Here is a 23,813-nt window from a genome sequence, read left to right on the forward strand (position 1 = left end):
GGAAGCAGCTCTGTGAGGGAGGTACAGCCATAAAAGCAGTGTGCTGCAGAATATGGGGCCAGGCATAAAAGGATCCATTATAAAGGGTTCCAAAAAAGGGAGCTTGTGTTCCTTCCTGGAGTACTGCAAAGTATGCAGCCAGGGAGAGGCAGCCAGGAGGGACAACTTCCCAGGAGATGTATAAAACAATCTTCTCTGAAGGAACCATTTGTAGGAAAAAAAAGTACTCGCTTCTGATGGCTCAGCAGAACAGCAAACAAATCACGACAGCAGCAACATGTGGATGCAAAGGGCAACTGCACAGACTGAAGGTGGCTTGTGCAAAACTCAGGTCAAGAAGCTACTATTGAGATATTTTCCTTCGGCTAGAAAAATGTTCAGCTAAGATATTCTTCACAGAAAATACCGAGGCTTAGTCAAATGCAAAATAAACCCTGAAAAAATAAAGGCTTTGGGTTTTGTTTGCTGAAAGCAAAGAATAACGTTTTTTTTTTGAAAAAGGAAATAAAATAAAAATAGAGGTTATTTCTTTCAGGCAGACAGACAAAAAGAAAAAAAGATGAAGACTATTTTTTAAATTTGGTAATACAATTCAGGGCACCAGAGACCAAGGACCTCGCCTACAGTGAGTGTGCCAGTCCCTTCTGAATCCATGCCCGTGGAAACACCAAGTCCTGTAAATACCCTGACAGAGAGGGATGCTGACTGCCCTGCTTGCTTCATGTCTGGCTCCAGCCTGGCTTTCTCAGCCAAGCCAAGAACCACTGTGTGCCCAAAGCAATTTCTTGGACACAAATCACTCCCCCTGACTCGATGATCTCTTCTTCATCACTGCACTGAATGCACCTGTTTTACATGATAAAGTAGAAGACCTGATCTTTAGGCTTCAGTCAAGACTCATGGAAGACTGACAGAGATTTTGACAAGCCTACAAGCACAGTGCTGTAATTCTTTTCTCCTGGACACTTGAAGGCCACCATGAACAAATTGCTCATTTGCTCTGATGCCTCTCTTTTCCAATATGGATTTCCAGACGCAGGTATGAAAACCTGGCAACTCGGTGTGGACTTGACTGCCTTCCTCCTCCAGTTCTGTTTCTTTTGTGATGTTCTCTTCAGCCAGCTCAAAATTCACTTGGGGAGCTCACGGCTGGCAAGCTTGTCAAGCATATTCTCACAGATCTTATTCTTCAACTCTTTCTGTGTCTTTTCCAACTGCAATGGACTTTTTGCTTCTCATTTTGTCACTGTCACTTGTGTCAGGGAAATGTTGATGCATTTCCCCCATCTCCCACAGCAGCCCACACCAGAATTTTCCTTTTTACCTTCCTATTTTTATATCTGCTTCACTCATTGCTTTATTATTTCAAAAGGCTCTTAGCTAGGAGTTCCCAAAGACGGCTTTTCCAAAGGATCTCATCTCTGACCCATGCCTTCCTTCTGATGCATCCTGAACTCACCCCAAGAAACCCAGAAAAGTCTTTTCCATCCACTGCACTCTCTGCAAGTGTTGGCTGTGATCATCAGCCACTCTGAATAAGGCTGAACGACCCCAAGGACTGCAGATGTGGGGCTGGTGGGTTTGTGCCATTGAGAGCAGCCAGGAAGAGCCTCAGAGGGGAGCAGGACAGCAGCAGAGACTGGCCTTGGCCATACCCTCCTGCCCTCTCCAGGCCATGGCCAACCAGAGCAAGTGTTGTCAAGGGAACCAGACAACTTCATAGGGATGCTGGTGACTCCCTGGATGTTTGGGGATGCAGCAGCTGCATTTTAAATCGAAAGCCTGTTTTATTAGCTGAGCCAGCAAGCAATAAAACAATAAATCCATCAAAAAAACCACTGAAAAAGCAACCTAATCTGCCACTTCTCCACCTACAGCTGAAGGAGTTTTTCAGTCTCCCAAAATTAAATAAAAAAGGAAAAGTCACAACATTTTCCAGTGAGGTGAGTCTGGTTCAGCAGCTTCAGCCAGCCACAGGTCAGCAGGTTCACAGGTGACATGTGAAACATCAAAATGTCAGCAAGGAATCTCTCTCCCTTCCCAGACAATTACCACAGCCTCTGCAGCATTTGGGTAAAGGGGTTTATGGCAGAATTTCTCATCTGTGCCCCTCACCCTGTGCAAGGGAGCTGATGGCCAGAGAGCTTCACTGGGTTTTGCTTCATTGCTCTGATGGGATATTCACATCCAGGAGCCCCAAAATGTCCTTAGAAAGACTAAAGAGCACGTAAAAAATAGCCAAGCTGCCAGAAATCACAGCAGCCAGCAGTCATATCCTCTGGCTCATCTGTCCCAGGAGCCTGCAGTAACTTATGCAGAACTGTCTTGAAGCCAAACCCCAAACTCCTCGTGTTTTCTCTTCACTTTGCTGGCACAGTGGCACCAAAAGTGGAACACCCAGGACAGAAACGGTGTTTTTTTCCCTCTTTAAAGTCACGGGAAGTCCTTTGAACTGCGCCAACACAATGGCAAGAAGCGTGAATCAGGCTAAGCATCCCTCTGCCAGGGCTGATGGGATAACAAACCTCTTCAGCTGCGTTCTCATGGTTACCAGGAGCTTAGCAAAGCCTTTGATGTGTCATTAGAGCCCCTGTCGTTACCTGCGTGCAGCTGCAGGATGAGCCAGGATCTCAGTCCAATCTCTGGGACGCAAATGTAATAATCCCTCGGCGTGCGAGTGGTACAAAAACATGACAGCACCCTGCACGGCAGGGCTGCCTTTGTTTATGCCAGGGATACTGCTGGAGTTTTGTCCTGATTTCTTCTCCAGGAGGTTCATTAATAACCACAGTCAGGCCGAGCAGTGTTTACGGTTTAGGCTGTGGGAGAATCTAGGTTAGGTTTAATTGCCGGGGTTTGAGCTTGAAAGCCAAATTGCTTCTAGGATGCTCGTGCAGGATCTGGAAGTGCTGATTTCACTTTCCATCCTCCCCCAGCCTCTGGAGATTTCAGCCCATGATGGCAGAAATGCAGTGAGATAAGGTATTCTCTGAAGATTTCTCCCTCCTGGGACACTTTCCTTTAAAAAGTCTGCCTGCACAAAGCCAAGCCTGGAAAATAGATTATTTTTGTCTTTGGATCTGCTCTGGCAGGGAAAAGCTGGAGCAAATCTCACCTTGTTGCCTGCTTGTGTTTTTATCAGCCAGCCAAGCTCTGGTCTGCTTGGATCTGTCTGTGATGTTTTCTACGATCAGCCCTGGCGTGGGACACAGACAAGCAGCCCAGGAGAGCTGGAGCTGCGATGTCCCAGCTGCTGCTCCTGCAGAAAGGCTGCACCTCCATCGTGTGGGAGGGTGCTGCAAAGCCTGGAGCAATCACAAGTTGCCTGGGGGCTAAAAAAACCCCAGCCAGTAAAGAGACCCCAAAGCCTTTGCTGGGGGAGAGACAACTGCAAAGCTCTGTGATTTCAAAAGACAGCGTGGGAAGCTCAAACGCTGTCGGTAGAGGACCTGTTCTGGGATTCCACAGCGCCTGTAGATCTGCGTGTGTCCTGGGCTCAGCTTTCCCTCCTGTTCTGCCTCTGGCTCACCTGAGGGTGCACAGACCCTCCTTCCACGTTGTCTTCAGCAGCACAGGCTCTCAAGGCAGAGTCTTTGGGCATGCAGTGAATGTGTCAGCCAGACAGGGAAAGAAAACGTCCTCCAAGTGCATAACTTGAGCACACATTGTCTGGGAACCACTGCGACAATAACCCCAAAGCCTCAACACGCCATTCTGACAGACCCTGTTTAAGAGCAGAAGAGCTTTTCAAAGCCTTGATTCACAAAGTTGAATCCCATCAGCACAGCATTAAACTTTCACTATTTTTATATGTTTCAAGGCTGGGAAGAACCAGAACATTGTGCCCCACACAATTCGAGCCAGAGTACAGCCAGAGATGGCTGCAGCAGCTGAGCTTTTGTCTCTTCCTTATGTAAATCCGTGCACAGTTCCCAGGTTGTTGCACTCAGGTCTGACACCAGAGCTTAGAGACCATAGCTGGGCTTTTGTGAACAACTTGGATTGTGTAGGAGCTCCACAAAAAGAGACTGCAGAGGCAGGGCTACATAATAAAACTGTACCCCCCGTGCTGTCTGAGGCAGCCAGAGGAGCAGGGAAGATGCAGAGGGATCAGCAATCCTGGGCAATAGAGAAATGCAGTTCAGTGTTCTGGTCACAAAGGTTGTTCTGTGGCCCAGGTGCCAAGGCCTGTCAGTGGTCAGGGGTGTGCACTGTGACATTGCACAGATCCATGAGGAGCATGCGCTGTGACTCAAGGAAATCTCTGGATGCTCGGCTACAGCTGCTGTGCAGTGCCTGGGAGCTCAGGTCAGTGATAAAGAGGCTCTCTCCAGGAGCTATAAATATTGTCACACAGGCGTAATTTTGCTGGATGCATGTGTCAGGCTTGCTGTTCCACCAGAGCAAGTTCATCTATAACTGTAAGCCTCGACTAAGAGAAGTTGGCTTTCCCAGCAGGATAAAGAGCAAGAGACGTGCCTCTAATTGCACATCAGCAGAGCTGATCCCTCAAGGATATTGGCTGGGACAAGGGAAAGGAGCAGGAGGTTCTCAGGAGTCAAACTGAGCCTGCAACTGGGCAGTGCTGCCAGGCCACTGGAAATCTGGTGGAAGTCCAAACTCTCCCCCCAACCAGCAGGGCAGAGCGTACCCCTTTGGTATTTGCACTTTGCTGGATGTCAGCTGTGTGAGTTTGGCTTCAAGGTTCTACTCCTTCCTTTAAGAAGGACACACATGCACGTCCCTGGGCATGGGGGAGGACAGCAAATGCATCACTTGCACAGAAAACAAGAGACTCCCTCCAGCCCTTTCCTGGGAGGAGGTTTCACAGCTGTTAACAAGGGAGCGTGATACCCTCATCATCATTTGACAGGGGAATTGAGGTGGGAGTGCCTCAGTGGCAAAGCCAGGTAGGATTTGGTGTCTGAGCCTGAGAAATGGTCCTGGCCCTGCAGTCTGTGCCCTTGCATCTTCCTTTCTGATACCCTGGTGGTCCTGAGCAGCACCAAGAGGAAGAAAGGGAATCATCAGATGCCCCAGGACAGACATCCCATCCTGGATGTGTCTAACTGCAATCCCAGAGGAGTCCTGCTCTGTCCCAGCATGCTGTGGTCATCTGCTCAGCTCTAACCACATGGGCTTCACACACTGGGTAAAGAAAATATCTCTGTGCACGAGAGCTCCTGGTTCTGTGCAATTCAACACATGACCGAAGTGTCATATCCAGCCCTCAGCCTCTGAGTGGGCTCCTCACCTCTTACAAAGCCTTAGGGACGTATTTAAGGGGGGCAGGAACACATATAAGAGGAGGTCCTTCACTCCCCAATTCTTCAGCAGACAGCTAAACTGAAGGATGGTTTGAATTTATTTTAAAAAATCCCAAGGCTCTCTTTTCTTCCAGAAGCTCATTCCCAAGAGTCCCATGATGCTGCTGCCATCCTGGCACCTGCCCAGCCCTGAATGGAAAAATAAATCCAATACTTTCTTAGTCACACAAAACTTGCTGAAGCTAATGGCTCTTTGCTGAATAAAGAAGTAGTGAAATGATATAAAAGCCCTGAAATTGAGTTTTTTTTTTTTTTTGCTGTCTTATGCCAGCAGCTCCTGTAATACTTTACAGTCAGACAGTGATACAAACAGGGGGGAGTGTGAGTTGTCTACTTGCAGGTCAGAGAGCTGGGAGCAGAACGGAGCCCTTGAGTCAAGTTGGGCTTTTCCCTTCATTTACCCCATCTGCCTTAATGTGAGATCACTGATGTGTGGAGACCTAAACCCCCAGGGCAGTGGCAGGATTAGCTCATATTTGAGAACTGCTGCACGAAAGCAAGGCATTGTTTATCAATGTAGGCTGTAAAACTTGCTGACACCATGTAGATTCACAGCCAGTTTAACTATGAAAAGATGAAATTCTGCCTGGTCCTCAAAACCAGAGGTGAAAGTGCAGCATCTCAGGACACAGAATCCACAATGAAGCCTGTTATTAGTTAGGACTGGCTTGGAGATGGAGACAGAGAAAATAATTTTTTAAAACAAAGATTTACACCTTGCCAAAACCAACTCAATACCTTTCTCGTGCATTTATCAGCAGCTTGCTGTTTCATTTATAACCTATGGCTCCTGCAGCCCTGGCTTCTCCAAATCACAGTTTTTAATTAGCTGTTTGTTGGGTTTTCTTCCCTAATGATGTGCATTGATCACATAGATTTGGGTTTTTTTATTCCACAAAGTGGGAAAAAACAACCCCATTGTTGTCACAAGCAAGCTTGGTCTCATTAGATGTGTGAAATGGTTCTGCTCTAACATGCTGAACAAATTTAGATCTGCTCTCAAGCTGCTGGAGAATAACAAATTCTCCCATCCTGATGTTCCCATACCAACATTGGATACCTGATTCATATCCCATCACAGGTCAGGAAGAAAATTAAGCCAGGTGGCACATTAACCTCACATACTATAGATCCCAACACTTCTAACTCGGCACATAAAGGCAAAAAATCAATGTGGATGATGAGGAAAAATCTACCTGTAAAAATGTGCCAAGCTGAGGATCAGGGATGGTACATAGGGAGGAAACAAGGAGAGCAGGGAAAGCAGCAGGGTAGGACTCAAGTTTGCTAACAGAGTTAGTGGAAGCCTGCAGAAACCCTGCTGTGATGCACCCTGAGGTGCCTGTATGTGCAGAGGGACCTGGAATTCCCTGGAAGGAGACACAGACTCACCTCATGGTGTACAGGAGGGTGCCATTGTCCACCAGGCGCAGCAGCTTGTTGGGGGTTGTCATGTTGTGGGCGACAGATTTCTTCCCGTTGTGGAAGAAGGTGTCAGGAGTCCAGATCTTACTGGCCAGCAGGTTGTTCAGGGGAAGGATCTTCATGGGACCATCAAACTTCAGCCTTTCATCTCGCCAGGATTGCCGGAAAAAGACGTCAATGGTGTATTCCTTTGGGGAGAGAGGGGAGAAAAATAAGTCGTGTTTTACTCAGCTCTTCATTGCAAACGAGGTGATTCGAGAGGTGGCGTCTTCGGTCATAGGGCAAACTGGGTTTTGGCACACCTGGGGTGATGTGAAGTGTGGTTCAAGAGGAAGCAGGGATTAACAGCAGTGCAGGATAGATGGGATTCCCCACGTTTTGGATAATGACTTACCCGTGATGTCAAAATGTGCGTGTCAGTGGTTCTGAGCGCTGCAGAGAAGCTGCAGCACAGCCTACAGTGGCCAGAGCTGGGGTAGCCCTGCAGCACCAGCACCTCTATCCAAGTGTTTCAGGGGAGGAAGGCCATTATGTGCAGCTGCACAGGTATTTTAGAAGGCAAAAATAAAGATCCTGGAGATGGAATCTGGCCAGGATGCTGGTAATTATATCCCTGCTCACAAAAAAAAAAAAAAAAAAAGAAATTAACTTGCATGACATTGTCTTAATGTTATTTTGTTCCCCAGGCCACCTTTAGAAAATCATTGAATCGAGGACTTCACAGACTTGCATTACAAGATCCTGTGACTTTCTTTTGTCTTCTTTTCCTTGTTTTATTTCCCTTTTCTTCTTCTTCTTTTATTTTTTTGTTCTTTTTTCTTCTCTCTGCAGGTACAGGGACCTATTTCCTAGGCCAAATTCCAGCTGGGGCAGGTAGAAGTCACCTCTTTGAACCCCTGCAGCCAAGGCCAGCTCCTCTCTCAGTGAATGCAGATTCAGAAACCACTTTTAGGGTGAGATGGGGTTTTTGGAAAACCTGTCTGTCCCAACAGTTATCCTTCCCCTGCTGCTGCAGACTCGTAGTCTTTATTTATGGGTTCCTGGAGGCCGCACGACCAACTAAACTTATCATTGTGAGTGATTTCTTTCCTGCAGCACCTCTCAGCAGTGCTTAAAAACTGCTGTGCATCACTTTCCTACAGGACAGAGAGATTCCTACAGGTTTTGCAGCAGATGGCAGCAGAATGGAAGCATCTCAAGAAATAAATCCATCCCTGCTCCCTGGCCATGGAGACACCCCTGCTCAAATATGAACCTTCTGGAGCTTGGCTGGGGCAAAGAAAAAGGAGATTCCACGTTCCCGTGGGCTCTGCCCTGTACAAGGTGTTTTGCCCCTTCATGGAAGTGGTCTTTAATTTGTTATTTCTCGGGGTAAACCCAAAGAAAGGAGCCTGTGTGCAGTCCCGGGAGGTTTGGGGAGAGTCCTTATCAGGAGAAGAACTCCCTCTCATTCCCTGTTCCTATTTAAAAAGTGCCAGACAAAGAAGGAAAACATTTTTAACGACTTCCAAGGCCCTGCTTTTCTTCTTTAATGCTTAGGAATCCTTCCTGAAGGAAAGAGAAATCATGTTCAGAGTCTTCCCCTCTTTTCTATGCTTCTTTCCATAAAAGCATCATTCCCAACTCACCCCTTCCAAGGAGCACACTTAGTTCCATGCTATGCTCTTCTCTGCCTACAGAAGTGACTGAAAACATCAAGTCTGACTCTGTCCTCAGAGTCCATCCACGAAACAAAAAAAATCCCCTTCGATTTTTGTTTGCCTTTGTATAATTTCCCTGGGACTGAGGCAAAGTTGCAAGAGCTCAGTACCGAAGATCGGGGCGTGCGTCAGGTCCGATCAGGCTCTGCTTTCCCAGCTAAAAGAGAGATCAGGAGTCCCTTGGAGCACCTCGGTGAAAAGGTCTCCACATCCTCCTCCTCCACCACCCTTCCTAAGCAGCTGCTCTCCCCTGCTGCCCACGGCAGCTTCACCTGCCTCTCCTCCATCACCATAATTACAGGCTCGGGATGTGCCGGAGCCGCTTCCCAGGCACTGAGTAATGGCTGTGGGAGGGGTGGGAGCACAGCACCAGGCAGATGCTGGCGGGGAAGGAGGGACTTCCCTTCTCCCGAGATGAAAGGAAGCCCCAGAGCAGGCTCTCCCCAGCTTCCCCAGGAGATGGGGTTTCTCTGGCTCACTTTTAGCAGCAGAGCTAAAACGCATTCGCTATGCATTTGTAAAATACACGGAACGAAAGCACGCGGAGGGGAAATAATTTATTATTCCTTAACTGTCTTCCTAATTTTAAATTCATTTTGTCAAATCACATTGCAGAGAATACTTTCCTCTTTTCAATACCTCATATTTTTTTTCCTTCACAGTTCATTATACACACTCCCTTAATCAAATATGCTCCACCTTGGAAGTAATTATCAGATACTCCCCAAGGGCTACGATTGCTGAATATATTAGGGGTCTCTGCTGTGGTAGGAAAGCAGGGAGAGAGAGAGGGAGAACTCAGATGAGGTTCATAATCTTGATTACACTGACACCAACTTAACTTCCTACCCTGGAGGGAGTGGTCTTCCTAAAGCAACACAGGCTTGAGTGATGGAGCGAGCACCTCTATGAAACACAGAGATTTTATTCTCCCCCAGCTCCTCTGCTTGCCAGCACAGGATTGCAGTGGGACAGCTGGAGAGATGTTCAGGCCATGCCAGCCCAGCAATTTAAACCCTTGCACCTCTGGAGGGGCTGGGAGAGCCACAGGACACTGCTCCAGCCTGCTCCCTCCCCAAAAAGGGGCTCCCTCCATGGCACTGCCCACCACAGGCCCAGGCTATGCCAGCACCAGGCCACCTCAAGGGCTGGACACGCAGAAGGGTGTCAGGCCTGAATGCACAACTGTCCTCACGTGGCATCCTGGAACTCCTGAGCAACCACCCAGAGCCAACCCTTCTCTGGGTGCGTGTGGAATACGAGCTGCAAGAAATGCTGTCGAGAAACCTCACTATTAATTATGCTCCACAGTCCTGTTTTAATTAGAAGACAAACTGTTGTGGGAATACAAGCCTAAATTCAGACCGCAGGCCTTTTCATTAATAATTTTCCCTGAACATGTCAAAATAGTGCAATCAGTTCATGCTTTTTCTGTTTTCTCTTTTGCCTCCCTTCCGGTTCAGGCACTGAGGATGGTTTGATGGTGAATCATTCTCACTGCCACCAAACCAGACCTGATTCTGGCATCCTCCCCTCTTCCCAGGGAGCATCTGCCTTCCTCCAGTTATCAACTGGTTTCCAAAAGCACAAGCACGCCTGAGAAACAACCCCTGGCACTGAGATACCACCAGCTCTTGTCACTTAGGAAAATCCCGCATTTGTCCTGGGATGAGGGTGGGACACATCCACAGCAGGTGAGGAGAAGCCATCCCTCCCCATGGGGTGACCAGCCAGGGGCACCTACCATGTCTGTGTCCGAGACAGGGCCGAAACTCGTCACGTAAATGTCTGTCTTGACTTCGGTTACACTGTCTGGGACAAAAAAGAAAAAAAAAAAGGGGAAAAAAAAGCAATTAGAGAGCTGAATTTCCTTGTGCAGGGAAGGGTTTGAGGTTTGTTATATGGTGTTTATTCCTGCTCTGCTGAACCCTCAGCACCGTGCTCTGTGCCCCAAACAACGGCTGATTTTATCACTCGTAATTGGGCACATTCATCTCCACTGCAGCTCTGCTGCTTCCCACACTTACACTGAGGACAAATCTGTCCCACACGGCCAGACAATGCATATTTACAGAATCAGTGTGGCCGTAGGATCCATACCCTCGTACACATCCACACATTTTCAGTAGAGAGGTAAGCCCTGATGCTTTGAAACTCCTTTTTAATCTGAAATCCCTTTGTGTCTCCCAGCCAGATAAACAGCCTAGCAATGTTCCAGCCGTTTTAGGAAACCCTGGGTTTGTTACAGCTCCAGGCTTATCTGTATGTAAAAAGAATCAATATTCTGATTGCCTTTTACTGCCACCGTGCTTGCTGTTCTCCTAAGTGCCTCGCTCTCACAAAGCTGCTGCTCGCCCACATCACGTGCTGCCCCTGCATCCCGGGCTGAGATTCCCTCACGGATGCTGAGCAGCAGCTTCGCTGCCCCTGCAAAGCCACAGAGCCCCACTCCCTGCCCGGGTGCTAAAACCAGGGGCAATTTTAACCACGTGCCTTCAGATAACCTGGAGTGCTGTGCAGAACACAGCCACCAGCACGTGCTGAACAGCACCCAGAGCTCTCCTTCTTGGCTCCCTTGGATTTTGGCATGTTTCCTAATTGACACCTCTGCTGCCACCCCACTTTGCAGGGAAATCGAGGCACGGCGATTTCCCAGATTTACAGTCCTATGCTCTGCCCACTGGGTTGTGCTCAAAACATGATGGATGAGCTGCCTTGAGTTCAGCACTCAGTTCCCATAAATCCTCCCCACTTTAGGGATAGATCACGCTGTTGTGTGGCATTAGCTGGTTCAGAGCTGCTCTCCTAATGAAAGAACCAATTTAAAGCTGCGAAGCAGAGTTCATGTTTTATGCACAGTACCCAATTTCGGCCACTGCAGCAGCCTTGCAAGTAGCCTGGACGGCCCATTGTTTAATTTAGTTATGGAAATCCTTCTGTCCTCTGAGAGTTATTTTGCAGTACTATGAAGCTTAGGTTTGTGCTTCAAAGTTTTACATCCCAAAATAAGATAATGCATTCTGGCATGGTTTTCTCCTTAATGGCTAAAATATACGTATACATGTCTTTAGTTATTATGGCTGAGAAGCTTTGGATGCAGCCCGTGGCTGGTGTTATTGTGCTATATAACTAACCCTTGATCTCGTCTTGATGCGATAAAAAGAAGGTTAAACAGAAATACGTACGTGGTACACTTTGTGAAACACCCAGAAGTCTAAACAAAACGAGCCCCTTCTGTAAGGCTGAAACACTCTGGGTATTCTCAGTCCCCCTCCAAACAAGTCCCCAGATGAGGCACACAGCAGAGAACATTTAGTGATGCGAGGCTCTTCCCGCTACCCCATGCGGCGAGAGAAAGCTCTTTATGTCTTGGAGAAAACAGAGAACTCTCCCTCCCCTCCCCTCCCCTCCTGCCTCCCTGGCATTCAGTTGCAGCCATGGACAGCAGATCAGGAGCTGTGGCCACCCATGGCTGGGGAAGACAGTCCCTGGGAGGTGCAGGATGAGCTGTCTCCTGCACCAGAGGGACAAGGGTCCATGAAAGCACTTACAGTGTGCTCTTCTGGGTCCAAGCACAGGGGAAGGGATTCAGGAAGTCAGGAGAAGACAAAAAGGCAGAATTAGTTTTGGACACCTTTTGATATGATCCTGCAATCCTTAAATGAGCCTTTATGTCCTCATCATGCTGTAACCTGGCTGTCACAGAGCTCCAGAGACCCCTTCCCGACCCTTCAATCTACTGGTAAACCCAATCACAGATAATGGCATTAGGAAACTTCAAGAACCTAATAATAACTTATTAATATTAATAACTAATTACAACCCAGGTCTGAAGAGAATCCCCCATTTCCAGACTGCAGATTTACCCCCTGGCCAGACCATGCAGCACCCAGTGAAGGGACAAGCTGGGGCTTCATCGCTGGCTCCCTGATGTCCCTCAGCACAGAGAAAAATGAGCTTCCTGCACCTCTCATGACAAAAGCCAGACTGAACTCTCCCTCTTAATATGTGCTCCTAAGGGCAGGATTTGGCTGGGGTCCGGAGGGATTTCTGAAATTAAATCATTGCTACGCAAGCAGGGATTTCAGCAGGGCTGGGAAATCCAGAGATAAGTGAAACACCGCAGAACAGAGCAAGCTCCAGCCTCAGAGATTCGCTTCCTTTGTGCTCCCACAGCCCAAAAGCGTCTGCACTGTTCCCAGCTCTGTGCCTGTGAGACCTCCTCCCGCAGAGGAATCAGGAGCCACCCTGGCAGCCTCCCCTCCTCACCCTCACACCTATCCACCCTGAGCCTGAACGAGAAGAAACTGCATCTGCTTTTTCAGCAAGAGAAAGCTGAGAGAAGAGCATCTCCTGCCTCTGCTGAGAGACATGGCAGGGAAATTCTTATTTTCTGCTCAATCCACAGATGTGCTCGCACTGCAGCTTGGCTGTCTTGCCCAGTTCTCCCCAAAGATTTAATAATTAAGGACTGTATAGAGGGGTAGGCACTTTTCCTAGAACTGCTGCAGAACACAAAATGGCATTTTTCATTTCCTAGCAGCATCCTTCCCTGTAATTCAATTTTTTTACAAGCACAGGTTGAGCCTTCAAGCCTGCTGGGGTGGCAGGTGGATGCTGCCAGACCTGTTTATTACCAGGGAAACAAAAATGCAAGGACTGGGTTCAGGTAGGAAGCTGGAGCAGAGCAAGGATCAGAGCCCAGCACTGGCTGCCCTAAGGAATGGCACAACACAGCCCTTGGTGGGCTGCACAAGCCCCTTCCAGCCACCCTGCAGAGCTGCTGCACCAGGAAAGCAAAAGAGACCCCAGAGCCAACATGAAACTGGAAGAGCAAGGGATTTTCAGGTTCAGTATTTTAACTGAATTTAGAAATCCAAGTGTCCTGCCATGTTCCCAAGTCATTTGTTTGAGGCCAATTCCCTTGTCTGAGGGCTTTGCCCTTTTATAGGCTCAGCTTATCCCCCAGCTTCAGCACAGCCATGGTTCTAGAAACAATGTGGAGCAGGTGTGTGAGCAGAACAAGGTGCTGCAGGTCCCACAGGCTACAGAGCCCGTTCTCTGCCTGCCAGGCTACGCTGCCTTGCTCCCACCTGTAGAAATCCCCCACAGCTGGGCAGATCTGCAATGCAAATGGCAAACAAAACAACCCTTCCCACAGTGTTACCATGGCACTTCCTACACCTGCCTGCTTTTTAAGAGCTACCCCTCTCCTCCAGGAATCTGCTACCCCAGATCTGGCTGCTTGTGTACGCCACAAGCCCCGCTCCCAGCCTTGAGGAGAGGGACAGATCCAGCCCCACACCAGCAGGGTCTGTCACTTCCCCGGCTGTGCAGAAGGTGTAAATCAGCAGCTGCTGCTGCTGAGGTGCTTCGGGCTTTCCATTTGCCCTGCACCCCCATCCGAGTCCTGCCCATCTTCCTGGCCCTGGCCCAAGGCAGACACCCCCCGTTTCTCCTGCAATCCCCCCCGTAAGCGCTCGTGACTCCCCGGGCCCGGGAGGAGATAGCTATTATTTACAAAATGACGGAGTGCTATTTTTACTCTCTTCTTGGAAGCACCGGGAGCAGCGGCAGAGCTGGAATACAAATTACGCCGCCTCGCTGCCTCTCCCTCCCCAGCTGCAGAGCCGCCTCTACGGGCGATCCTGGGCGGGGGGCACCGGGGGCCGAGCAGGCTCGCCTTAAACCTCACCCTGCACCCATCGAGAGCTGTTTATTGAGGAATCACCCCGCGATGCCCCGGCTCGGCCGCCGTGTGCCAGCTGCGGAGGTTTGGGGCTGCGCTGAGCGCACGTTCGGCGGGCGGGGGTTCCCGGAGGCTGTGCCGCCAGCCAGCCGGAATGATGTGCCTGCAGCCGGGCGCTGGGGGCTCCCGAGCGATGTGTGCTGCGAAAAACAGGGGCGAAGGCGCTGCGGCTCCGTGCAGGGGATTCCTGGATGCTGCGCTGACGTCAGGGAGGCTGCACGGCCCCGGCGCGGATGAACGGGATGAGCCAGGGGATGGGAACCTCCTCCAGGCAGCGCCAGGGCTGTGCGAGGACCGAAGGGAGCTCGGAGGTGACAAATCCGTCTGTGCTGGTGTTTCTGTGCGGGGTGGTGTGGCTGAGAACAGAAGGATTCAGGTTTTTCTGCACTCAGAGGTGCAAACCCTCAATCCACTCCAATCAGCTCCTGGAGGGAGATGTTTCTGCTCTGGCCTCCAATATCCCACCTCCAGGTGTGGTCACGACCTAAGAAGGGCAGGAACAAGCTGACAGTGCCCCTTAAATCCCTCCTAGACAACCGCATTTACCCTCAGCTCAAGAGCTTCTGAGGTCCCCTTATTCGGTGTCCCCTCAAACACACAGAATCCTTCGGGAAGGATTCCCACCGGCCTGTGCTGACAGCAGTGTCACCGTGAAGAGAGGGGATGCAGCGTTGCTCTCTCCCCACATCACATCACACAACCCAAAGCAACCACACCGGACACCAGGGCGGTGCTTTCCAGCTAACTCGGCATCCCTGGGAAGGGAAACACAAGAAGTCAGCTTGTACTACTGACTTCCACCTCATACCTTCCCCCAGCTCCTTGCCATAGTAATTAACAGGCAGCAGCAGGTAATTTTTGCAGCTGCACACAGAAGCTCTTTGTGTGTTTCATTCTTCGCCTTCTCAGCCTCCCACTGGGGGGATTTAATTTTCCTTCCACTTTTAGCCTCTGGAACAAAAGAGGTTTCCGTGACCTTTGCTACAAGCTCCACGAGCCCACTGGAGCTGAGCTGCACCACAGCCCTGGGCAGCCCTTGCCTTCAGAGGTGTCACTCTACAGCCCCAGCCAGAAACTCCACCCTCGGGTGCCTCCTCTCCCTCCTCAGGACAACTTCAGTCCATGGGCTGCCTTTCCCAGTCCCTACCCGTGGTTTTTCAGGTGGCCTTTTAACCTGTGGTGCTGCCTTGTTTTGGAAAGCAGGAGCTTAATGGTGTCTCCTTGCAGGGAGAGAAGCACTGAAGAAGGGAGGGACACCTCTGGGTGGTGTGGCACACCTCTGGGTGGTGTGGCACGTGGCACCCTCGCTGTGCCTTGGCACTTGGGACTGCCAGGCCAGTGCTGGGAGAGGACAGGGAAGCACAAGCAGAGGGGTAGCTGCCCAGGAGGAGAGGGTGACCTCTGCCCACAACCTAAAGCTGCAGAAATGGAGACATCTACATCACCAAGCACACACCAGAAAGCCCTGATGTGGCCCTCACTGCTGCTCTCCTGCTGTGGGGGCAGTAAGACTCCCCCACACACATTAAGAGTTGCTTTTCTTGCAATTTTTTTTTTTCTGAGGGAGCTCAGAAATAGCAGCAGAGAATGAAACATTTCTGTGAACATCACTGGAGTGCTGTTGATGCCTCCTAGGCTTGTCCAGCCCAGCCAGGGGATAAAGCTGACTCCAAGGACATTGACAGAGCTCCTGCCACACAAAAGGCCACACAGCAGCGTGAGCTATTGCTAATGTCACGACCACAAACATCCCTACTGCACCTGGAGTGCTTCCACACCAGGCATCCTGGGAGCAGAGGCTGTGCTGGGGTCAGGAGGGAAAGGCTGGGGAACAGAGGTGGCAAAAACAATGAGAACCTACTGGCATTCCCTCCAGCCTCAGGGAAAGGGAGAGCAGAGCTGGAGTGCAGAGATGCAGGCAGGTCTCAGCACAAGCCCTTCTCTCTCCTCAGCTGGGTATGACTGGGGGATCTCAGACAACACAGACAGAGATCATGATCAGCCTCTTCAAACTCCCAGTCCCAAAGTAAAAATACATCTTTTCAGACATTGCTTGGCTGTTGCAGCAGCCCAGCAACCTTGAGTATGAAATTACTTGCTCATAAGCGAAAGCCAAGTCTCCTATCACAGACATTCACCCCTGTCTGGCAGCTCAGCCCGGGCACCTTTCCCAAAAGTGGACAGCAGTGTGTACGTGTTCTTCTTCTGAGAAGAAGTGGCAAGAACCTACACAGGATGTCTCGGTCCTGTCAGGGCCAAATGGCAGCCAGCAGGGCCAGGAGTGCCACCAGGGGGGCTGGCAGCTGGCCCAGCCCTTCAGAGGCCAGACAGAGGTAACAGCAGCATCAGCTCTAATTCCCTGAACTGCCTAAAACACCCCCACGTCTCCAGGAAAACTCACTTGGGCAGAAACACCACGACACAGCTGAGACCCCGCTGGCCCTGCAGGTAATCCCACAGGTAGTTCAGCCCACCCAGACCTCACCACCTCTGATGGCACCTGCCTCTCTCTAGGGAGCACAGAGGTGAGGATGAGCAGGGTCCATGGATGAAGGCTGGTGGCCTGGGACAGTGTGGTTAAAGATGACAGGATGCTCATCTGCTGCAAAGTGGGGTCAGCCAAGGACAGAGCACTGGGAAATCTGTACTCTGCAGAATAAACCACATAGTAAGGAAAGAAACAATAGAAACGTCTGAAACAAATGTCTTATCTCAGCAAAAGCAGGGGTGAGTAAGAGCCTGCAGGGGATTGCCAACAAGACCTTTGGGTTGGATCCTTATCTAGCTCTGCCGTGTCACGGACGATTTGTCTCACACAGTTTTGCCTGGCTATTTGCTTGATTCCAGAATAACTGGGTCTGTGTAACAGCTCTGACGCCCTCAGTTACGCTCCCAGTGACTTCTGCAGGGTTATGATCAAAAAAGCATCACATCCAGATGGGGAACAAGGCTATCTGCTGCTCGCCAGGAAAGCATCGAGCCTGTTTCCCCAATCCTGGGGTGCTGTGGCTTTTTTTCACCCACTGCTGCTGCTCCAATCCCCTGGCACTGCCAGCATTTGCTGTACAGCCAGTTCCCAAGTTGCTGCTCTGTGAGCCATGGTGATTAATTACTACCTTCCCTCTGGTGTGATGGCACATCAGTGTCTACAATTGCATGTCCTCCAGCCAGACTAGAGAGAAATCATACGATCTGTAAACACAGCTACACATGTGGTGTCACTTCCAGCTGTGCTTCTCTCCTTTCTCCCCTCAACCTGGATATTTCAGGGAGAACGAGGAGTTCAAAAGAATTTCAGGGGCTGTCTCGAGAGACAGCCAACAACGAAACCACTCACACGTGATGAGAGAGATCAGCATGGTCTGCAATTACATGTGCTCAATTCTTCGGCACAGATGAAGTGAGATGATGCCTGTCAAACCCTCAGAGAGACAGCCTGCCCTGCCTCCCTTTCTTAGCAGGGCCACGGAGAGCTGAGGCAGGGAATAGATTTATTCCCTGTCTCCCACCCCATGCTGCAGATGCAGAGTTCTCACATGGCTGCAACCAATGTCCTCTGTGGGAATGAGCTGCAGGACCATGAAGTGACCCAGTTACCACTTGAGTGTGGCTTGTCTGGGATTTATGGCACGCTGTCAGGCATAGATGGATGTGGAAAACTCCTTGGGTTTGATGCCTTAGGTTCTACCTTTTATATTTTTCAAACCCTGCACTGCCTGGTGTGTAACTGAGTTTCGTGTGGCCTGTCAGCTGCTGCTGCTCTCTCATGCTGGTCAGATATAACAAACCTCTCTAGGTTTGCTCTTCAAGGACACCTTGATTGTCCCAGGCCCCAAAATGTGTAAACTAAAGCCTTGAGAGGAGGAGAAAACTTGGGGTAATTACATCATTAACTGAAGTTGTAATTGGAGAATTGATCCTGATATGCAAATGAACCAAACTTATAAAAGTGTGAAGAACCCATGACCCAGGGTCCATCTTGGGTGTAGCCTTTTGACTGCTCAGGGTGTACCTTTGAAGGCCCTTCAAACAAATACCTGCTTTTAGTCTCTTATTCTCGTCTAGCCTCTGTTTTTAGGTAGTCACGTCAAGGCATCAGGTTGCATAGGGAAGATCAGCTCAGTTTTTGGAAGAGAAATCCCTCAAGAGCCTGCAAATGTGCTGTACATGTGCTCGTGGCTCTGACCCAGGTCTGAGCTCTCTCTACACCTACACAACTCCATAACCAACTGAGTTTGGATCAAGGCACAACTCTTGCTTAAAGCAGAGGAGTCAGACACACCTTGTTCCTCAGCACAGTGCTGAGAGGCACAGGGGGCATCTGCTGGTCCCTTTTGGGTGAGTAACTGCGCTCCCTCCCTAGCACTTCTGTGGGAGTAACAGCACAGAGCAGCCCAGTTTTCTGGTCTGACCTCGCTGCACTGCCCCTTTGTCTCGACACACACTGGGTAAGGGGACTCCAGGCTCACCTGGCACGCTGGGTAAGTCCAGGTGTTGCTGCAGAAGGTGCTGTAGGGATTTCACACCCTCCCACGCTGGTGAAAGGCATTTTCTCACCCTTGTCACAACCCACCTGTTGTGGGGTGCAGGTTACAGCTTTATCCAGCAGAGAAGCCGAGGAGAGATGCTGCTTCACCAGCAGTGGAGCCAACAAACCCTGCTTCCTGCAGATCAGCTTTTCCTCCCTGTTTTTCTGATGCCTAACACCAGTTGATCCCACCTAGTTACCTCTCTCTGCTTTGGGTCTTTTTCCACTCGGCTTCATAATTCCACAAATCTTGCAGGGACTCCAGATCTCAGAGTTACCTACCTTTTCTGTCAGGCTCTGTTCAGATCAGCCAACGGGCTCTAAAGCTTATAGAAGACAAAAGGCAGGAAGATGGGTGTGATAAGCCTTAGACCACTAGAAGCCCTGGCTAAAAACCTACCACAAGGCTCCACAGAATGTAGTTTAGCTTAGCTTCCCCCCATTTATCCACGTGCACGTGTTCTTATCACCACGTTAAGACACACATCCAGGGGTTAAGACTCAGGATGTGGTGCAAGTTATTGATAAACATCCAGTCCAGCAGGAATAGAAGAAAGAGTCAGAAGCAGCGAGTGCTGGAGGGTGTGCAGCCATAGAGGCTTTACACACACCCCTCATTCTCACACATACAGACTACAAACAGAGCCTACAAATTAGCTGTGCTATTTTTGCCACAGACAGAACTAAGACAGAATGAACAAAGCTACTGTCGTTACTATTTTAAGGACTCAGGACACCCTCAGATGCCAGGAAGACAGAGGAGGAATATGTATGTATGAGCATGCTTTTAGAGGCTCTGCAGTGCTCTGAGACCCCGTGGTAATGGAAGGGAGATGCTACGTAAACGTGTTTGTTATATATTATAAATACAGTGAGAAAACGTGTGAATATAAATTAGCATGCATAATTTAACACGCTCAGTATTAAAGCCTGTCCTTGATGGCTAAGCCAGAGGCGCTTGGGAAAGGGAATCCCTGCTGGTCCCTGTGGACAGGGGAAGAGCAGTCAGGCAACGCCGTGTTGCCAGCTGGTACATCCAGCTGTGCCCTAAGGAAACCAAAGCCAGGAGAATTTTGCTGAAGGAGCAGTAACACAAGGGCAAAAATGCCAGTCTGCTACCTCAGCAATAGGCAAACCACTCCGTGTTACCTGCAAACCACCTGTGTTCTGGTTTGGGCCTGCCTTAACTTCATCTTAAGTTAATTTTCCCCTTTAGGGATCAATGACAGCGTTCTTGCTGACCATATCAAAGGATCTTGGAGAACAGCACTCTCAAGGAAGGACTGCAGCGGGTTCAGTGCCTCAGTACCGTGGCTGAGGTTGCAAACACTGGAGAGATGAGGCACCAGAACAAAGCAGCCACAGGGGCCTTTGCTGTACCCCTTCACACATGTACAACCCAGCTGGCAAAACCACTTATTAGACCAGGCTTCTCCACAACCTACATGAACCCTGTGTGCCTCTGAAGCTTCTTCCTCAGGCAGACTGTCCCTGGCAGCTTTTTGCTTACTCCCTTTCCCAAAACCACCGAGGCCTTTTGTTAACTCATGCTCAGCAAGCCTTTCTTTAACAGAAATCACCACCTCCCAACAGGCCACAGTTGCTTTAAGAGGAGCTGCAAAACCTTCAGATCGGTGCCAGTAACATCCTTAGTGTTTGTAAAGCAATTACTGAGCTCTGCAATTCATCAGGCGGATCCCCAGGAAAAAGATAAGCACAAAGGTGCAATACAAAGCTGCTGTTGCCAAGCTGATAATCATTGAGAGACAACAGAGAAAGCAGCTGCAAAGACTGGAAAGGCAGGAAGCAAACAGGGGCATGCAAGAAAAATCAGAGAATCGTTAAGGCTGGAAAAGACCTCTAAGATCAAATCCAACCATCAACCCAGCACCACCACTAAGCTGTGTCCTCAAGTACCATATCCATGTGGTTTTTGAACACTTCCAGGAATGGTGACTCCAGCACTTCACTGGGCAGCCTGTTCCAGGGTTTGACAACCATTTAAGTAAAGAAATTTTCCCTAATATCCAAGCTGAACCTCCCCTGACTCAACTTGAGGCCACTTCCTCTCATCCTGTCACTGGCTGCCTGGGAGAAGAGACCAATCCCACCTGGCTGCGCCCTCCTGTCAGGGAGTTGTAGAGAGTGATAAGGTCTCCCCTGAGCCTCCTTTTCTCCGGGCTGAGCTCCCTCAGCCACTCCTGGTGCTCCAGACACTTCCCCAGATCCATTCCCTTCCCTGGACACGCTCCAGCCCCTCAATGTCTTTCTTGTCATGAGGACCCCAAAATTGAACAGAGTCTCACTCAAACCAAATGAGACACACACTGCATTACATTTATGGCATTGCCGAGGGAGAAGGAACAAAAGAAATGTCTCAGTGAGGTGCACAAGGTCTGCAGGCTGAGCCCCGAGCTCCAGCCCCACCACTGCTGCTCTCTGCACCGTGGCACTGAGCATGCAGTGAAGGCAGCTCTGCTGTGCCTCGGTCTCCCCACCTGCCTTCCAGCCCCAGTGCTGCCTTCCTGAGCCTCTGGCTGTATCTCATTCCAGGCTGCTCTGCAGGCTGAGGATTGCCAGGCCACGTGATGGGCTGTAGTGGGCAAAAAATGGAAATAAAAAAATAGAAAGTGACTCCTGGGGGTTGCTGTACAGCTCAGAGGAAGGGCCCGTTTAATTTTCAAGCCTGTCCCCCGAGGCCAGCGCCAGGTACTGAGACAAGATACAAGAGTACCCTAGCAGGGAGCAACACTGTAATTTGCACTCTGGTTCCCTCATCCATTAGCTCCTGGCTGGCGTTTCCTTCAGTGGAGAACTCAATCAGCTCCTCAGACAGTGTCCCTCCGGTGATGCTTCTGGCATCCTTCACCTCCTCCACTGCCAGGGCACTGCAGACAAACGTTTTCCCTTCTTTATGCACCCCAGTGTGGTGTGAGCTGTGCCAGAGCCCAGCTCTGCAGCGAGCTGTCTGTCCCCTGCCACACACGGGTCACTGGGCTGTGTGGCCAGCGCTCACTTACTTCAGCAATGCCAATACAGTGTGCAAATAAACTGATTTAATTCACACTGCCCTGCGCTGGTCAATTTAGCATTTCCCCTGAGCTCACCCTGTGCCACCTCTGCACGCACCGAGAAAGGCACTGGGAAAGAAAGGAGAGAAAGAAATGCACTGACTGCCAGGTGCAAATAACTCCTCCTGGGTTTGCTGCACGGAAAAACAGAGTCTCCAAAGCACAAGATAAACCCCCAAACTTGCACTGTGCTCCTCTCAGCTGCCTTCCCCCTGCTTCCCAGGAAAAGTTGCTGGCTGCCAAATGGGGCCAGCAAACCCTGGCAGCAGTGGAGTTATGCCCATGTGGCAAGATGGGCTTAGTTGTGCATTCAGGCTGCTGTTTTATCCCCAGGCGAGCAAAACAATTTCAGAGGAAATTCCGTTTTGCCTCTGAACCTCCCCCTCCCCAGCACTGTTCAGGCACCAGCATTGCCTGTCCCAAGGACAGGAAGGCTTTTTTTATCACAGTTACTCACAGAAATTCAGCAGCTGATAGGGAATTGTCAGTCCTGCCCGCTACATGAGTTATGATATGCTGCATGGTACTCTGATACTCCCATCAGAGACAGGCAGAGGGCAGATGCCTCCAGATGTATGTAATTTTTAATTTCCTTTGCTGGGGAAAATGTTTTCTTGTTTTAGTGATGTATGTTCAAAGCGTTCCAGTTCCCATGGCAACTCCCTGCTTCCACGGGAGATGTCATTTTTCATGGCATCCCTTCAGAATTCGACATCTCCTAGCAGAAGTTTTGAAGAAATGTCTCTCTTAAATATATATTTATTAGAGACAGTGCCCGAGAGTGTGTTTTATTGACACGTTTCTTAGGTGACTCAGCCTACAGAGGAGAGAGCTGTCTCCAGAAATATGCTGCCTGCCAATCTGCCTTTCCTCAGCTTCTGTTTTCAACCACAACTCTCCCTCTCTTTTCCTGCCATACAGCTATTTGCCAGCACCTGCTCCCATCTTTTTTTTTTTTTTTAATTCCTTTCTGTTCCCATCACTCTTGTCCATGCCCAGCTCCCCAGCAGAGCATGAGGGGAGTGCCCAACCAGCTCAGCATGTGCTGACAGTGTCTGTGCCTATTCTCTGCTGCCACATTGGCATGTAGAGAAAACCCCGAAGTAACAGCAAAATAGAGACTGCACGAGCCTCTCCATGCTGGAGGTGCAGCAGCAGGAGCACCTGCAGCTCCCTGCCCCTGGATGCTCTCCCTGTGCCACCTGGCTGTAGCTCTTTGGGTGCCATGTGCCCCTTGGGAAGGGGTGACGGCATCAAAACGCTCATCCCTCTCCCCGGTGCAGGAGCCTGGGCATGGGGCTCCCATCCTGGCTGGGGGAAGGATTCATGCCCCAGGTATAATTTATCTGGGGCCACTTGGGCAGCAGTTTCAGTGGTTCAGGGTGTTGTGGTACCTCTCCATGCCCCACAGGGGTGGAGCTGAGGGATGCTGACGATGGAGACACCTCCCTGCCTAACCCCAGCCTTCCCTGCCCCACCAAGGCACGATGCCTGCCCCTAACCATCACCCCCCAAACCCTACACCCATGGCTCTGCAAAGCCCTGCAGAGAACGGGACAGGTAACATCCCTCCCACAGCAGCTTCCCGAGATTTTTCACAAGACCCCAGCGGGGAGTTTCTATTCCAGGCTGCAAGGAGCCTCCAGCTCTGCTGCCATCCGGGATAGGGGAGCCCCCAGGCCATGCAGGGCTGTTCAGGTTCCCCCAGGTACCTTCACTTGCCCCACCATCAGCATCTCCCAGCAGCTCCTCGGAAAGAGGCGGCACCAGCCCCGCGAGGATCCCGGTGGGAAACCGTGCTGGAGATCCTTAATAGAGCTGTAACATTACAGCTCCAAATTGCCTTCCTCCAGGAGACAAATCCGAGCGAGGAAATTGGTAGGAGCTGAGCAGATCTGGAGGCTGATGGAGCTAATCCCAGGCATGTTTAAATGCAAAGGCCCAGGGAGCCTCACTCAAACCCGACACGAGCGCCGGAGCGTGCTGCTGGCTTTAATTCTCAGGTGCAGCCTC

The 23,813-nt window shown here is 50.2% G+C and overlaps 1 protein-coding gene across 3 annotated transcripts in view; it reads right to left on the reverse strand.

Annotated features, from left to right (window-relative positions):
* Window positions 1-23,813, reverse strand: part of LOC116450846 (gamma-aminobutyric acid receptor subunit alpha-3-like) — a 72,181-nt gene that overhangs the window by 23,384 nt on the left and 24,984 nt on the right. For all 3 annotated transcript variants that reach the window (XM_032123713.1, XM_032123715.1, XM_032123714.1), the window contains exons 4-5: window positions 10,197-10,264; window positions 6,720-6,940 (exon numbers count right to left, since the gene is read on the reverse strand). In XM_032123713.1, coding sequence (XP_031979604.1) covers window positions 6,720-6,940; window positions 10,197-10,264 — 289 coding nt within the window. The remainder of the gene's footprint in view (window positions 1-6,719; window positions 6,941-10,196; window positions 10,265-23,813) is intronic.

The sequence above is a fragment of the Corvus moneduloides genome, chromosome 14, assembly GCF_009650955.1.
Source record: "Corvus moneduloides isolate bCorMon1 chromosome 14, bCorMon1.pri, whole genome shotgun sequence".
In the NCBI taxonomy this organism is placed as follows: Eukaryota; Metazoa; Chordata; class Aves; order Passeriformes; family Corvidae; genus Corvus; species Corvus moneduloides.